At 36.3% G+C, this 17,189-nt stretch overlaps 1 protein-coding gene across 1 annotated transcript in view; it reads left to right on the forward strand.

Moving 5' to 3' along the window:
• Positions 1-17,189, forward strand: part of LOC126970128 (gamma-aminobutyric acid type B receptor subunit 2) — a 39,186-nt gene that overhangs the window by 8,207 nt on the left and 13,790 nt on the right. The window contains exons 3-18 of the mRNA XM_050815857.1: positions 8-117; positions 930-1,067; positions 1,478-1,645; positions 2,565-2,740; positions 3,419-3,593; positions 5,286-5,364; positions 5,672-5,826; positions 6,661-6,815; positions 7,236-7,382; positions 7,855-7,964; positions 11,587-11,717; positions 12,317-12,439; positions 13,157-13,267; positions 14,087-14,215; positions 14,979-15,074; positions 16,162-16,347. Coding sequence (XP_050671814.1) covers positions 8-117; positions 930-1,067; positions 1,478-1,645; positions 2,565-2,740; positions 3,419-3,593; positions 5,286-5,364; positions 5,672-5,826; positions 6,661-6,815; positions 7,236-7,382; positions 7,855-7,964; positions 11,587-11,717; positions 12,317-12,439; positions 13,157-13,267; positions 14,087-14,215; positions 14,979-15,074; positions 16,162-16,347 — 2,189 coding nt within the window. The remainder of the gene's footprint in view (positions 1-7; positions 118-929; positions 1,068-1,477; positions 1,646-2,564; positions 2,741-3,418; positions 3,594-5,285; positions 5,365-5,671; positions 5,827-6,660; positions 6,816-7,235; positions 7,383-7,854; positions 7,965-11,586; positions 11,718-12,316; positions 12,440-13,156; positions 13,268-14,086; positions 14,216-14,978; positions 15,075-16,161; positions 16,348-17,189) is intronic.

The raw sequence follows: 17,189 nt of genomic DNA on the forward strand, positions 1-17,189 counted from the left end.
AAAACCGCTGTAGGTCGAGGTGTGATGCCGAGCGTCAAGTTGGCCCTCGACCACGTAAACGAACACGACACCGTGCTCAGGAACTACCGCCTGCACATGTGGTGGAACGACACTGAGGTGAGTACACTGGTCGCGCAAAGATCTCGAATTTTTGTTGATATTAAACAAATAATATACAGGTCTGTACCGCTATGATTACTTTATAGCAATAACAATGAGATTACCATTATTATTAGAAATACTTCAAAAGATTAAACTACCAACTAAAAATATGCAACCACCAAAAAATCTATCATCATTTGAAAGGCACACTAAGCTTAATAGTTAAAAAAAAAGAATAAAATACGCTTTCCATGTTCCAAGTTAAGTAATGGTGATAGTATATTTTCATCGGTCATTTATCGTGTGCTAATTTTCAATTAAACCCGACGTTTTAATGTTTGTGAAAATTACGTTTAAATACTCTGTTACTTACATATATAGGCGAAGCACTTATTATGGAGCGTAAAATAAAATACAATAATTATTTTTGCCAGAAACTATTCAATCGTCTTCTAAATTTATCATTATTATCCAAATGTTATTATGAATTTTCATGAGTGTTAATTCCGTTAAAATTCAACACGTGTTCCGCTCGTACACGAGACATCCTCGGGAGATGTTGACTCGCCGAATACTGGCACTAGACTGTCTCATAAGATTTGAATGATTATGGATATCCGCAAAATAACGCCTAAATCAATAAAAAAAAGTACAATTATTATTACAAATTGTAAAGTTAGTTAATTAGTACCTTAACTACAGGAAAAACTAAACTTTATTAATTAAGTATATTACTTAATGATGTTTCTTATTCAGAAAGACTTGCAAAATAACTTGTAATGAAAATAAATAAAATAATAGGCTAAATATTGTTGTATGTTGGCCAGTGCAACGCGGCGGTGGGAGTGAAGTCGTTCTTCGATATGATGCACAGCGGGCCCCACAAGCTGATGCTGTTCGGAGCAGCCTGCACCCACGTCACCGACCCCATCGCCAAGGCTTCCAAGCATTGGCATCTCACCCAGGTAACCCGGCCGCAGACTCTTTATTGGTAGTGGTATCACCCATACAGATAATTATAATAATCATTCTCTAGCCACTTCGCCTTATGAACCGGCTTGTTTTGTTTATTTGATAAGTGAATAATTCAACTTTATTGCCTATAAATTAATGGCATAGACTTTAGAGCGCTGCCCATTTTAAGAACCTTTCCCTTAAGAACTTTTAGAAATAATTCCAACCATAGACTTAGAATATTCAAGAGGTGACAGTAGATTGCCTTACCTTTTCTATCTTGTGGTATCTGCATTGGAGATGTTCTTCTATCTCTCTCACGCCTTGTTTGTTTATACGCTACTACTACTCTATACTACGCTATAAAGTCGGGGGTATTTCAAATGCTAAATGAATGCGGTGTATTTGGTAACTACCGCAGCTCTCGTACGCGGACACGCACCCCATGTTCACTAAGGAGGCGTTCCCCAACTTCTTCCGGATCGTGCCCTCCGAGAATGCGTTCAACATCCCACGCATCCGTCTGCTGGAGCACTTCAACTGGACCAGGGTCGGCACTCTCTATCAGAACGAACCCAGATATGCCTTGGTGAGTACCCAAGACAATAATCACCACTCACTTTTCACAGTTTATGGGTAAAATTATATTTTTCGGTATCTTTCAAGCGCTTTTGCACTACCCATTAAATATACACATTATGAGAAGCAGAAACTACATTCAATGCCAAATGAAAAGAATCAGATTTATTTAATTCAAATTCTAAATATTTTTATTCAAAATAGGATGTGAAATCACTTATTGAAAGTCAAAAAAAACTACCACCCATTCCAAAATGAATGCCTCAGGCCTGAGAAGAATGGGCGCAACAAACTCAGTGGGCTTTTTTTTCATCAAAAATATGTTTTACAATTAAAGTAACATTTACAAAGTAACATTGTACAATTAAACTTATTATTTAATAGCCTGAGGGCGGTCGCTCCATTCCCAATCTGTGGTATCATTAAGAAAGTCATTTATGTTATGTTAGTAACCTTTACCACACAAACGTTTTTTAACAATTCTTTTGAATGACGTAATTCTTTTGTTTTGAACATTTTCTGGGATCTTGTTGTAAAAGCATATACATCGCCCCACAAGAGGAAGCACATACAAATATCGAATTCACAACCTATTTATTTTCGAAGTCGGTTAACAATATTTATTAATAAAACATTATCTAAAAATAAAAGATTAATAAAAGACACAAAGCAACAATAAAAGCTCAAGCTATTTAATTAATAAATTTTACTGTAACGAAATATAGTAAAAAATAATCCCATTCTATTCAAAATATAATAAAAATAGTTGAATGAAGCCTGAGAGAGGAGTATGATTGAGTTCTATAACTACTGACATTCAAAGGAAAACTAAAGTCTAATACTAACCCACAAAATTCAAATGAAGCATATTTCTCCACATAAACAACATACTTACTTTTGAACTAATTTAAAAAATGGCTGGTTTTCAGGCTCACAATCGTCTTCTAGCAGATCTTGACAATGGTAGTTTTGAGATTGCGGAGACACAGAGTTTCGCCACGGAAGTGCGGACTGCCTTGAACAAACTCAAGGAGAAGGATATCAGGATAATTCTGGGAAATTTTAACGAGACTTGGGCTACGAAGATCTTTTGTGAAGCTTACAAGTAAGATACTATTTTTATTTAAAATTAATAAAAAGTTATATAGACACCACACTTTATAGTTTAAGGCCCGACAGGATTATTATCCAGATCAATTGGTGGCTGCTGGATTTACTGCTATGATCCCGAAACCATAAATCAGTCTTTGTGGGTGTTTCATTCCGAGGAGTTGCCAACTAAAGTTAAGAGAGTTTGAAGCGTTGGAATAAAGATGGCCCCGTTCTTCAGGTCATTAAGCGATTATTGCTTTAGAGGATGGACAAACAGTTACTGCAGAGTGGTACACTAACAATTGTTCGCCACTTGTCTCAGAGAAAGTTCGGGAGAAACAACCTCGCAGTACGATCTATCTTCACCACGACAACGCCTCGTCACATACGTCAACTGGGACACCGGGCAAAGTGATTTTCACAGTGGTTCAATCGGATAAAAGATAAAAGCAACGTGTCTGTCGGTTTGTATGACAATTTACGCTTTCTTTTTGGTGTTTGTTAATTGGGGATGTCGTAATCAGATTGGATTCGGTGATGACTTGCATGCGTGGCGCCGCTACCCACAGTGTTCTGTGCTGCTACGAATACTTATATATCTTATAAGGATGTAAGATATCTCGTACATGGGTTTTCTCTATGTTATTTTTTGAATCTTGTGGAATGGTCATATTACTTATATAATTAATAGGTTGGAAATGTATGGACGAGCATACACCTGGCTGCTGCTGGGCACGTACAGCCACAAGTGGTGGCGCAGGGGATCACCTTGCCCTCAAGCGGAGCTCAGCACAGCTCTCGACACGGCCATACTAACTGATCTGCTCCCACTGTCCACCACTGGAGAAATGACTGTATCCGGAATTGTAAGTACATAGTATATTGACTCAACTTGGGCAATCGACAACTTGTCGCACTTGTTGCACATCCTATTTTGTATTACAAATGTGACGATTTATGTATTATTTCCGACTCCATATTCGGTTTTAAACTTTTGTAACTTAAATTATAATTTTATTTATAAAACTAAACTGTCAGACGCGTCAACCTCAATTCAGTTTTGATATTTCAAAATTTGCGTGTGCCAAGTATAACTTTGCGTGCGACGAGTAAACTTTTCGCACTCAATGCACGCACCTAATTTTAAAATGGTCAAACGGCTATTTTTCCACCGCAACAGCGAGCGCCAAGATACTACTTTTCCCGCATGAGTAATACAAAATATATTGTATTACAAATGACACGATTTATGTATTATTTCCGACTCCATATTCGTGCTTAAGCTTTTATAAATTATAATTTTATTAATTAAATTAAACTGTCAGACGCGTAAACCTCAATTCAGTTTTGATATTTCGCGTGTCGCGTAGCAACGCTTCGACGTACATAACGAGAGTTCTCAAACTTCATGTCGCGCAGTTTATCTAGCGTGTGCAAAGTATAATTTGCGTGCGATAAGTAATCTTTTCGCACTCAAACAACAGTTTCACCGTGCCAAGTACAATTTGCGTGCGATAAGTAAACTTTTCGCACTCAAACAACAGTTTCACCGTGCCAAGTATAATTTGCGTGCGATAAGTAAACTTTTCGCACTCAAACAACAGTTTCACCGTGCCAAGTATAATTTGCGTGTGACAAGTAAACTTTTCGCACTAAATAACAGTTTCATTGTGCCAAGTATAATTTGCGTCTGACAAGTAAACTTTTCACACTCAAACAACAGTTTCATTTACGAAAAAACTCACACGTAATTTTAAAATGGGCAAACGGCTCTTTTTCAACCGCAACAGCGAGCGGCAAGATACTACTTTTCCCGCATGAGTGATACAATATACTATTCCCGCATTAGTAATACAAACGAATTTCTAATTGTATCTCGTCTTGATGGCGTGAGTCGTGTAAGTAGTCGGATCGAATCCGACCCAAATTCCCATACGAAGGGATCCGTAGGTGCCGTTGTACAAGTCATAACTTTATGATTTTTTTTTCGAAATGCTTTTGTAAAAGAAGATTATGAGATTCACTTTTCAGATTCACTGTCAAAATGACAGCTGTTTATGATATCAGAGTTTTATAATAGGATTATGCTTTCTGGATCTATTTACTTGGTTACTTACTATTACATTGTCACACTTTAAATCTCCAGTTGACAAATAATTTCACAGAATAATGTACATAAAAAAAACTCGTTTAGTTGTTCCGAGATGGACAAGATAATATGAGCCGATGATCTAGTTAAGATTGCCGGAATAGGTTATGTGAGGGCAGCGCAGTACTGATCGTCATTGTGATCTTTGGGGGAGGCCTCTGTCCAGCAGTGGACGTCTTCCGGCTGAAATGATGATGAAAGTCTTAGTACGCACTATAGATTGTATGCAGCCTTAGGGTGCGACACTTTTATCCATTGACTCATAAGCAATCGTAACCATGTTTGTCTGTTGATGTTGACAAATAAGTACGCCGATAAGAATATTGTTAAAATAAGAAAGAGATCTTTCAATTATAGTCCACCACATTTCATTAATTCAAGTAATACATACCGTTGAATTTGCTTTCAGACTTCTAAGGATTACCAAGTGGAGTACGATAGAAGGAGAGGCATGGAATACTCTAGATTCCATGGATACACTTATGACGGTAACATTATCTCTTATCATTAGTCTGGAAATTATTACTCCCAATCTATTTGAGACACGAGAATACAACTAATAAATCTAGTACTTATACAATAATACATTATGTCATTGATAGTATTAGTATTTTATGGAATAGAAGAAAAACTTATTGTAATAGTTAGTGTTCATCATTACCCAACGTGTAGTTTTCGCTACCCAATTTTCAATTTACCCTCTGAGTAAAAAAGAGCATTGGATTATTAAGGGTTAATCTGTACTTATTATAAAATTATTATTGCTAAATCTGTTATTTGTTTGTCTTTTTTAAGGTATCTGGGCCATGGCTCTAGCGATTCAGATTGTTGCACATCGAGTGAAGATCAAATACAAAGAGAAAACAGTTCAGGACTTCCGCTACCGAGATAAGGAATGGGAGCAGCTATTCCTGGATGCTCTGAGTAACGTTACCTTCGAAGGAGTGACCGTAAAGTTCAATTTATAGCATTACTTTTATAATTAACCCTAAAACAATTTAGATGTACCCTTGAATATTCATTGGTAGGCATGTCCGAAAAAGTGCAATTTTATAAACTAAAAATTTAATTACTTTATATATTACTTACGTAATATTAATTTTATTTAATAGTGTGAAAGAAGGGTGCTACTTTAATAAATTTTACATACATAGACCATTAGACCCAGATTAAGCGTTACATGTTTTCGTTGGCTTTTACACTTTTTTTCAAGTTCTTTATTCTTCGTTACTTGTTGCGGACCCTTTTCAGTGCGTCCTCAGCGTATGGTGAAATAACCTTTCCCGATCTTTTCATTTGGAAATTTCTGCAACCATCCAGCCATCCCCTCTACATGACCGAAACTCTTTAACAATTGATCGTTGTATTTTTTACTGGAATGAAATATGGGAGTGATTTTTCACAGTGACACTATTTTAGATACCTTGGTAACGTAACCCTACCAAGACTTCAGAGTATTTATTTATTATCTCTGGTGTTGCTTACGTACATGGCCGTATGCCTCACCACTTCTCATCAGTTGAGGCTATTGGCCGTTTGACCCTTCGATAACGAAAGCTATTCCTTTACTCTCACTCACCTCTCTACACAAACCCTCTTTTGTTCCAGTGCTTTCTCGTCCTATAAGAGCTTCTTCTACGAAGTGGTCTGCTGACATGTCTATAATTTTTGGACTATATTGTTCAAATAACACAAGAATCAAAACAAGCACAATTAATTATTCTTGCTAGAAAAAATTGCTAACGTAAATATTTTGTGCACATATTCAGTTTATAAGTAAACAGGGACCAGTTCGTTTCTACGACAACGAGCGGAAGGCCTCCATACTGCTGAAGCAGTTCCAGGGTGATCTGGTCGGAGAGGTGAAGGTGGGGGAGTACTGCGCTGAACGCGACCATCTGGATCTAAGTAGCTGGGAACCATTCAAGTGGATCGGAAAGTAAGTTCTGCTGGCTATTAATATAGTTAAGTTTTATTTTGATATTAGTAGAGGTAAAGTAGTTTTTCATCTAAGTAGTTTAGTAGCTTTATGAGCTATGAATTAATCAAAACCCATTCTCCTCAAGGTCAGGGTAGATTCCCCTTTATCGTAGAATGAAAAAGTTTGACAAATAAAAAGATCTCATGCTATTTGTTCTAGAATAAGTTTGGTTGGTGTGATTTAACTCTAATATTTATTGCAAATTTTAAAATAAATTACCAATTCTGGAATTATTCTTTACAATATATATATTGTTTAATTTAAAATTTTTGATGCAGACCAATGCAACCTCTTCAGAGCCAGAAACATTATTCCTAAATAACGAATGATCATGATAATGTTAATTTCGTGTAATAATGTATAAATGATCCCTTACAGGAACCCCCCCAAGGACCGCACGCTGCGTCTCATCGAACATACGCAGGTCAACATCACCATCTACATCGTATTGGTCTCTTGCGCCTGTATCGGAATCCTACTCGCTACCGGCTTCCTCGCCATGAACATCCACTACAGAAACCAGAGGTACTACATCACACTTATCGTAAATAGGGTTGAATAAGGGCATCTACATATAAGGCCAACCGTCGCAGCTACTATAAAGCCAAAGCTGTCGACACCCGCCTGTGAACGCTGGAGTTGCCCAAGACTGTGTGCAATCTCTTGCACTGTTTTATGCGTTTTACTAAGACTTCTCTGTCCATCCATGCGTCTATCAGCAGGCTTTATCTCATATTCAGTTATACTTACACAGTTGAAAATTAACCGAGTGTGATTTACTATAGTCGATATAACATCAAAAATAAAACTATGATGGCGCACTCCAAAGGCTGGTATGCAAAATATGAAAGGTTTAAAATATTTTACAAAATTATTTCAATCTAACATAGTTGTTACACATTGTTATATAGTACCAGACCTTTCTTGGGCGAATAGGGGTCGCACTCGACATCCTTTCTATTTGAGAAAAGATGGCTTACAACAAAACAAATTACAGGTACATAAAGATGTCATCACCGCACCTCAACAACCTGATCATCATCGGTTGTATGCTCACCTACCTCAGTGTCATCTTTCTCGGACTGGACTCCAGTCTTAGCAGCATTGGTATGTATATTTAAAATTTTGATGTTAACATGCTCCTATTTACCATCAGTCAGTAGTCTTTAACAATTTATCAATCTTTCTTTGATCTTCAATCAAATGTTATTCTACAAATAATAAAATATTTGAAGTAAAATTTATTTCGACTACCAGCGAAGTCATATTGAATAATTTGACAAATACAAAACGGCTTTGAGATTTCTTTATAAAATTACCTTTAGAAAGTTAACCACTCCATAAATTAATAATTAAAATGAACACAAAAATAGAACTATTTGAATCTATGTAATCATTAAACGCAATTACATATTATTAAGACCATTTCATCATTATTACAATTTTAGTGCATCCTCGATAACATTTATGTTTGCCTTCATCCTTTCTATATCGGATATAAGGTAACTTACCACAGATAACATTTGCTCAAATAAAACATTACAAATTAGCAATTTGATATTGTTATTAAACAAGCACTTGAATTATTTGGCATGTCGCTAGCACTCGTCTCTCATTTCATCTCCATTGATTCATAGGTCTTTCTCAGGAACTAGAACGTGGAGGTAACAGCTTGTCCCCTTCCCTGGCTTTAGCTTTGATCCAAAATGGAACCCGCCAACCAAATCTTGGGAACTTGAGATCGCTTTTTTATTTATTATCATTATTTCTAAATGTATCCTCCTCATTCTTTGTGACGTTAATACAGACTGAGATATTTATCTATACAATATGCGAAATCTGAATCGCAATGTCTGTTTGAACAGTTGTTGGATTCTGAAACTTCTTGAGATTAAAGTGTAATTCAGCAATTTAAAATCATTCAAACCATAATATTTTTAGCTTTATATTATTTCAATTGAACGATTCGGGTCTAAATTGCCTTTGGTCATCAGCGTTAGCATCAATAGATAAAAAATCGTTCTTCACCCTGTGATTCGTGTGAAATGATTCTGAGAAAGACCTAGGCTACTCTCTAGGTCACCGGAGTCGACAGCATGTTTCCAATTTTTGGTTTAGATTACCTTTTTAAATCCATCTGCGAAGCTTTTTATGGTGTCTTGTGATTTCATGCTTTTTGTATTTTTCTTTTAGGCAACATAATATAGAGGTCATGCTTTTAAATGTTACATTTAAAGAAACTTTAAATAAATTTTAAACGTACTTCTTTATAATTTTTCCATTTCCTAAATATCCACATTTTTATCAAAACAACCATAGTAGATGGGTATAATATACTTAAATTAATATTCACATAATATTATTATATGTTTAATATTTTAAACTGGGTGGGGTTGCGTTTATCTCTTAAATTCTATATTTATAATTTATTATTAAAATTTTACAATTAAAAGTTTTAGCAGCTGAAGCCGAACTTTTTTCTTTTTAGTTTTGAGTTGAGTTGAATTTCTTCGACTATTGGAGGATTCAAGCTCTACCATAGTTGTGGAAATCCAAAATTACTAGCTCTTTCAGACATCTCAACAAAACCATTCCCAAAAAATAGTGTGTGAGAAATTCATCGTCTCGAACTCATTTATGGCCATAAAAAAGAAACTTACCTATATTATTTCGGGTGATAAAAAAGTTTAACTCATAAATTCCGTCGCGACAACGGACACCAGTTCGCATATTTCAGTAGAAATTATGAAATAAATTTTGACGCGGTAATAAAATATAATTTTCATGAGTACCAACTTTTACTTAATAATTATATATTACTTTCACAGCTACGTTAAGTAAATAAGAATAACACTAGGGTATTAAGTTCTCTGGGTATTCAAAACTTCATAGTTTTTAAAATAAATACATATTAATTAGCTTTAGAATTCATTCCATACCGAATTGTTTACATTTTGGTTTTGGGGAGCGCGCGGAAGCTGTCATTGCCCAGCTTTTGCTGACCCAGTAAACGTTGTATTGCCATATAAAGTAATTAAAAAAAATTGGGGTATAAAAAATAGATGCAATCGATTTTCAGATCTACTAAATACATCGTACTACAATTATTGTATTCGATTGGCATCTTGCAACCCTATAGCGGATTTGTGGTTGGAACAGAATAAAATAAAAATTGCGATACAAAAAAGTTGTAGATCGTAGAAGCGCGAAAATTTGAAGTTGTATGTTTTTTCAATGCTGAATCATAATAAAATAAAATCAAAAAATTTTGTCCAAAAATAAAAAAAAAAGGGTGAACAACCATTATTACTTAGGGGTATGAAAATGCAGATAGTAGCCGATTCTCAGACCTACTGAATATGCAAATAAAATTTGGTAAAAATCAGTAAAGCTGTGTCGGAGGAGTAAGATAACTAACATTGTGACACGAGAATTTTATATATATGAAGATATCGTGTAACGGTCCTATATTTGACGCTCACATGTAACGCTTAAATCTAACGCTTAGCTCGAGTAGACCGCCCGCACGCCGAGCTTCTCTTCAAAACAAACTTATCATTCGTCCGCTAATAATAAACATCTTATAGATTTATAAAGTAGTATTAAAGATTGGTATATGTTATGCTAATCAAATGATTTAAATTACCAAACCCTTAGATTGCGTTTTTAGCCTTGTTTCAATTATTTCATCTTTTCATGTATGTGTGTGTATATTAATACTTTCGTGGTTAACCCAATTTAGGTTTTGTAAGTCTGTCATCTATTTTACTGAATTTAAGGTAACAAATATCGGTTCTCATTATTATATTCTAGATGTATGAATTCCTGCAAAAACTCTTGAGTTTTGGGGCGTTTCGTATATACTGAGTTTACTTTCAGCAGAATATGGGGTACTAACTTTCTAACGTAGGTACTACAACAAACTTGTATGCTACTATAGTTGTAAATTTTAATCTCTAATCTTAAATGACATATTTCTGCATAATAATGAAGACAATTGTGATTTAAATAATATCTATACGCCCGTTCCTTGAAATCGACCAATTTCTTTAATATATTGACCTAATTATCTTTAATTAGGTGATACTTACGGAGAAGTGGTGTTGTATTATAGAGGCAAATTATCATTGATTTCGGCTTGACTTACGCGAACGCTTATCTAATCAAGTCCATTCACATTCCCAATTATTTAACAAACACCAAAACAATGATGTTGTCATGATAACAATGCTGTGTTGAATTTAATAAAAATAGGTTGAGATGAGATAGATCTGAAGAAGTAGGGGGCATAGCCGGTAAAGATTTAAAATATGTAATAAATAATATTCAACGTGAGGAGGAATCTTGAGTGTTGTACTACAGCAATGAACCCGACATATAAGGTGTATATAGATAGACTGGAAAGGGTACAAAAGAAGTTCATTGGTAGTTTATCGTACCTAGAAAGAATGTAATACTTGGGTAGTCTTAAATAATAAATTGTTCTGAATATTGCATTCACAGAACTGTAATTAATATGTATAACTCGTAATTTACTAACATATACAATATTTTTCTTGATTTCTTCGTATTCATTATTATTCTTGTAACACAAAGCATGCTGTTATTACCTTTAACTGTAGGAAAAGTAAGATTTTATAATTAATGCAATGTAAACATAAATACTGTGACTACTGTTTCTATGTTAGTGATCCATTATATAAATAAATCATGTTTGTTATGTTCAAAGCCGCCTTCCCATACATTTGCACGGCTCGGGCGTGGCTCCTGATGGCTGGCTTCAGTCTTGCGTTCGGCGCCATGTTCTCCAAGACCTGGCGAGTCCACTCCATCTTCACTGATGTCAAGTTGAACAAAAAAGTAAGTAGAGCTATAAATGAAAGCGGAGAACAGTGAGGCCTAGTTCGAGCCTAATAGAATATCTGACGATAGCTATGGTAAGCAGATTTAAATGGTACGCCAAGATTTTTGGACCCAATTTAGCCTTCTCGTCATCGTAACTACCGAACAGACCCTCGCTCGACATATAGATGCTACGTATGCCAATACAGGAAGTTACTTCAGTTACTTTTTAAAATTGTACTGAATTTAATGCAGCCGGCCACATTCCGAACACGGACTCAAATTCAGAGCCAAGTTTCTTCCGGTCGACGATATCCAGAGGGTGACAGCAATTATCTTAATTGAAAATTGACATTAAGAAATGTCATAACATTGATTTACAGTTTTTACTTTGCTATATATTCAATTGAATTGTTAATTTATTATTATTGTTTGGTTAAGTGATCTTCTGCAGTCCTTTTTTCCTGTCCAAAGCTACTCCAACCTTTTCAATTCTACTATTTCTTTCGTCACTTAATACCACATCACTCGACTTCTATCAGTTTTCTGATTTCTTGGATTTCAAAATTTTTTGTTTTGTTTTAAATGCATGTTTTTGTTCAATGTTAAATTTACAGGTGATAAAAGATTACCAGCTGTTTATGGTGGTTGGAGTGCTGTTGTGTATAGACCTGGCCATTATGACCACGTGGCAGGTTTCGGACCCCTTCTACCGAGCCACAAAGCAGATGGAGGCTTACGTAAGTTACCTTTGCCGCTAATCACATCATTAAAAATGGAACACTGACTCTTTATTTAAAATTACGATTATTTTCCAAAATTTTACGAAAAGAGTTCAGCTCGGCATGATCAGATAGCGGTGATACGCACATGGCTGATATTGTCCGAACCAATACGACTAACAGTCGTTCCCAATATACTATCTACAGATAGAGATAAATTACTACCTGCTACTGTCAGTAATTAGCCGTCAATAATCTGAAGCTGTCCCAATATACCCGATAAGTCATTTTTATCGCCTTATGTTGAGACGCGTAAATTTGCAATTTCCATACAAATTTCTATCACTGGTAAGCTATACGTCGTCCCAGTGTGTACGGATAAGGTGAGTTACCGTCGATATGTGTATTGGGACAGAAAAGTCAACGATAGTAACGATCTTTATCTCAAGTAAGCGATAGACTGAATATTGGGAGCGGCCGTTAGGGACCGACTTTTGAGTTAGTCCCAAAGTCAGATCGTTAAGCTAAGCCCTCATTTGAGCGACAGCTTTTTCTAGGCGAGAGAGATAGAAATTTTCAAGAATACAGTACTCTTGATAGCAACTTGAAAACACAAAAATCTCATATTTTCTACATGTGTATGGTCGGTTTAGTCGTCGTCCCTTGCCCGTATATTGCCTCACATAATAAATAGTTTTAAAGATGTTTAGAAATTATAATATAAACATTTGACAGCCGCACCCGACGAGCGAAGACATCGTGATAGTGCAAGAGAACGAGTACTGCCAGTCGGAGAGGATGTCGATATTCATCGGTGTCATTTATATCTATAAAGGACTTCTCTTGGTAAGTCACGAACTGGACAGATTAACAGCTTTTATGTGGTTTAGCTCGAGCATTTTACACAAGACACAATTATTGTAATGCAACTTTTCGCAAAGTATTTTCTCTAGAATCAAGAAACGCTTTAGTTTTTATCTATTGATGCAAATCCTTCACAGCATATATAATACCTTGATAAAAATAATTTCCACCTTCGCACGACACGCCACAAGTTAGGATTTCATCCCCACCATCTGGATGTGTGGCGGTCCTCCACAGTGCGGTTTTCAAGGAGCTTTCTCCCTCGTACTACAAAGCTATGGAATGAGCTTCCTTGTGCGGTGTTTCCGGGACAATACGACATGGGTACCTTCAAAAAAAGCGCGTACACCTTCCTTAAAGGCCGGCAACGCTCTTGTGATTCCTCTGGTGTTGCAAGAGAATGTGTGCGGCGGTGATCACTTAACACCAGGTGACCCGTACGCTCGTTTGTCCTCCTATTCCATAAAAAAAAAACATTTTATGAGTTGAGTTTAGTAGGAGATGTATTGTTTACGTGTATGTAGGTTCGAGAACGATCTTTATTTTACTAGATGAATGGTTAGTTATAACTGAGTAACATGGTTTGCATTTTATTAAAAAATTATAGAGACCTCTACGTAAATTACAATATTGTTTTTAATAATTTGCTTTCAAAACAGCAAGATGCAACGTTTTTTACTTCTTAAACTATCAAATTTTGCTTAAAATAAAATTTAAATTAATAATAAAAAATATACCACAGCTCGAGTTACGTGTACACCAATAAACAAACAAGTATTTTAAATTTGTAATACCTTCCAGGTGTTTGGCGCTTTCCTAGCGTGGGAGACCAGATCCGTATCAATCCCAGCGCTGAACGATTCCAAGCATATCGGTCTGTCTGTGTACAACGTGCTCATCATGTGCATCATGGGAGCTCCCATAGCTTTGGTAATGAATTTTATTTGTTATTTTATTATGGGTATAATATATAATAGTATTTACACTTGCCATGCACAGAGCCACATAATCTGCCCATCGGAACTGGTCACAGTCCTAACTCAACATTTTTTGGGATACGTTAAAAAAATTCTACAAATATTAATTAAAACTCAGTACATCTACGAAAAGTCCGGGATTTCATAATAATAGGTATTACAAAAAATAAATCCGCGATGCACAGCTGGTCTTAATATTGATTTAACGACAGCAGAACAGTAATGAATACAGAAGACACAGCGGTAGAAAGGAGTATCAAGAATATTAGAATGAAGGACAAGCAAAAATCAGAAAACATACGCACAAAAGAAAGTGATGCCATCCAGCATATGAAACGACTGAAGTAGATGTGGGCTGGACACGTGGTAAGTTCAATAGATGGACAATGGATGAAGGTGGACAGATGTGGTCATAATTTGGTAAGCACCATGCAACAGCCCGGGTACGTAATGATAAAGTTGGATGGATAAGATATATTAAAAATTGTTGAAGAAGACTGGAAATGAAAGCGAAGATAAGTATAAGATGGAAACTATTGGAGGAGGCCTATAAAAGTCAGGAGCCTTAACTATAAAACTTTTAAAATATATTATATGTTTTACAATTAATGTAGTTTAAGGACATTCGTAAAATTAAAAAATTATTTACAATTATAACATAATTTTGTCACACGGAGGTAACGATATTGGTCTATTGATATTCCACTTGGCTGCAGGTTCTGGCTGACCACAAGGACGCGCTGTTCGTGCTGATAGCAATCTTCATCATTTTCTGCACTACCGCCACACTCTGCCTCGTCTTCGTGCCTAAAGTAAGGATTCATGTACAATATTAATGAAATTTGTTCGAAAATTTTAAATTAGTTTATACTTTTTCTGGGACAGGAGTTTGATAATTTGAGATAGTTTATCTGTGTAGAGAATACACATGCTTCACAAAATATGACGAATCACAACAGAATTAGGTGACAATGAAGCTAGCTTATAAGTAGTCTTGTATCGTGCGCGTTGTTTTCAAACCATCACATATCCCAATGGAAGCAACACCGATGAAATTTTGATTCATAATTTACGTATAGTATTGTGGTGCCTATAAAACAATTGCAATTCTTAAGGTTTTATGTATGGCCACTATCAGGTATCTATTTAAGGAGTCTAGCCAAAATTGGACTCAATGTATCTAGCCTGCATAGATCCATTAAAGATAATAGTCTCGCAAAAGATCCCAGCATATCCATCTGATGTGTAAGCCTGCCTATTGGAAGCATAAATGCGATGGGCCCAAATATCTACAGACGACCTTCTGAACCCAATGAGAAATGAGAATTCTATACCTCCTAAGAGAAGTCTGGTCTCCCTAGAAGATAAGTCTTCTAAGATGTATTTTAGGAAGGCGTTAAGAGCCCTCTTAAGGATCTTCTCTTTCGGTTTCCACACCTCTAAAGCAGGAGAAATGAAAGTTATGTAAGAAATAGAAAGAGTGCATACAGAATATCCTTATAATGTAAACATAGAAAAGAATTGTGCGATAATCCGCAAGAATCATGTCAGCCTTCTTGATCTTCAATCGTGTCTGCAAAACTTAAAAACTATCAATGCATTTTTTTTTTTGGAAATCTTCTATGCCACTTGATTATCAATATTTAATATACATCATCATGATCAGCCGAAAGACGTCCACTGCTGGACAAAGGCCTCCCCCAAAGATTTCCACGACGATCGGTCCTGCGCTGCCCTTATTAAACGTATTCCGGCATCTTGACCAGATCGTCGGTCCATCTTGTGGGGGGCCTACCAACATTACGTCTTCCGGATCGTGGTCGCCATTCGAGGACTTTACAGCCCCAACGGCCATCTGTCCTTCAAGATACATCAATTAATTAAAAATTAATATTGTAGTTACTAGAACTTCGTCGCAACGGCCAACCCGGAGCTGCCGGCACCAGGATCCGGGCGACTCTGCGACCAGCCTCCACCACTGAGATGAAGTCACCAGGGCCCGACCTGGAGCGACGCCTCAAGGAACTCCGCCAGTACAACAACCGATACAGGAGGACTCTTCAGGCCAAAGAGAACGAGTTACAGGTGAGGTGTCGTTTAGACAATAGTTAACAGAATCTGATCTGAAGTTGAATGCTGCGTAATTAATTAATTATCATTTCAAAATAATGAACCTTAACATCACTAATAAGTTGTAAAACTGATTCAAAATATTTTTTTATTTTCTATTTCACAAACTGAGTACAGTAATTGTGACGTGACGACTCTTTTATAATTTATTTTCTTACCCCTTCCACCAACTGGTCCTTAGGTCACACAACGGGTGCTTCTTGTTGTTGTTGAATGGATGATCGTGATTTATTTATTCACAGTGTGTGTGAATTGAGACATCCATGTACTCATTAACAATATATGATCTACCCAATATAGTATCCGCATTTTGCTCCTTCCCTCTAAATAACTTTGAATAGTTATGAGATGAGCGCCAGGTCCCTTCTTACCCTCAGCTCCCTATAAAAGGCATAAATGGCATTTATTTTCTCAAAATTGATTCCTTTAGAATTCTTTTTGATGTCATTTCTAATATACCAGTGGGAGGCTCCATTGCACAGGATGCCGGCTAGATTATGGGTACCACAACGGCGCCTATTTCTGCCGTGAAGCAGTAATGTGTAAGCATTACTGTGTTTCGGTCTGAAGGGCGCCGTAGCTAGTGAAATTACTGGGCAAATGAGACTTAACATCTTATGTCTCAAGGTGACGAGCGCAATTGTGGTGCCGCTCAGAATTTTTGAGTTTTTCAAGAATCCTGAGCGGCACTGCATTGTAATGGGCAGGGCGTATCAATTACCATCAGCTGAACGTCCTGCTCGTATCATCCGTCTTTTCAAAAAAAAATATACAATATTGTACAGTCATTTCTATCG

This window comes from Leptidea sinapis, chromosome 20 (assembly GCF_905404315.1).
Source record: "Leptidea sinapis chromosome 20, ilLepSina1.1, whole genome shotgun sequence".
Classification (NCBI taxonomy): Eukaryota; Metazoa; Arthropoda; class Insecta; order Lepidoptera; family Pieridae; genus Leptidea; species Leptidea sinapis.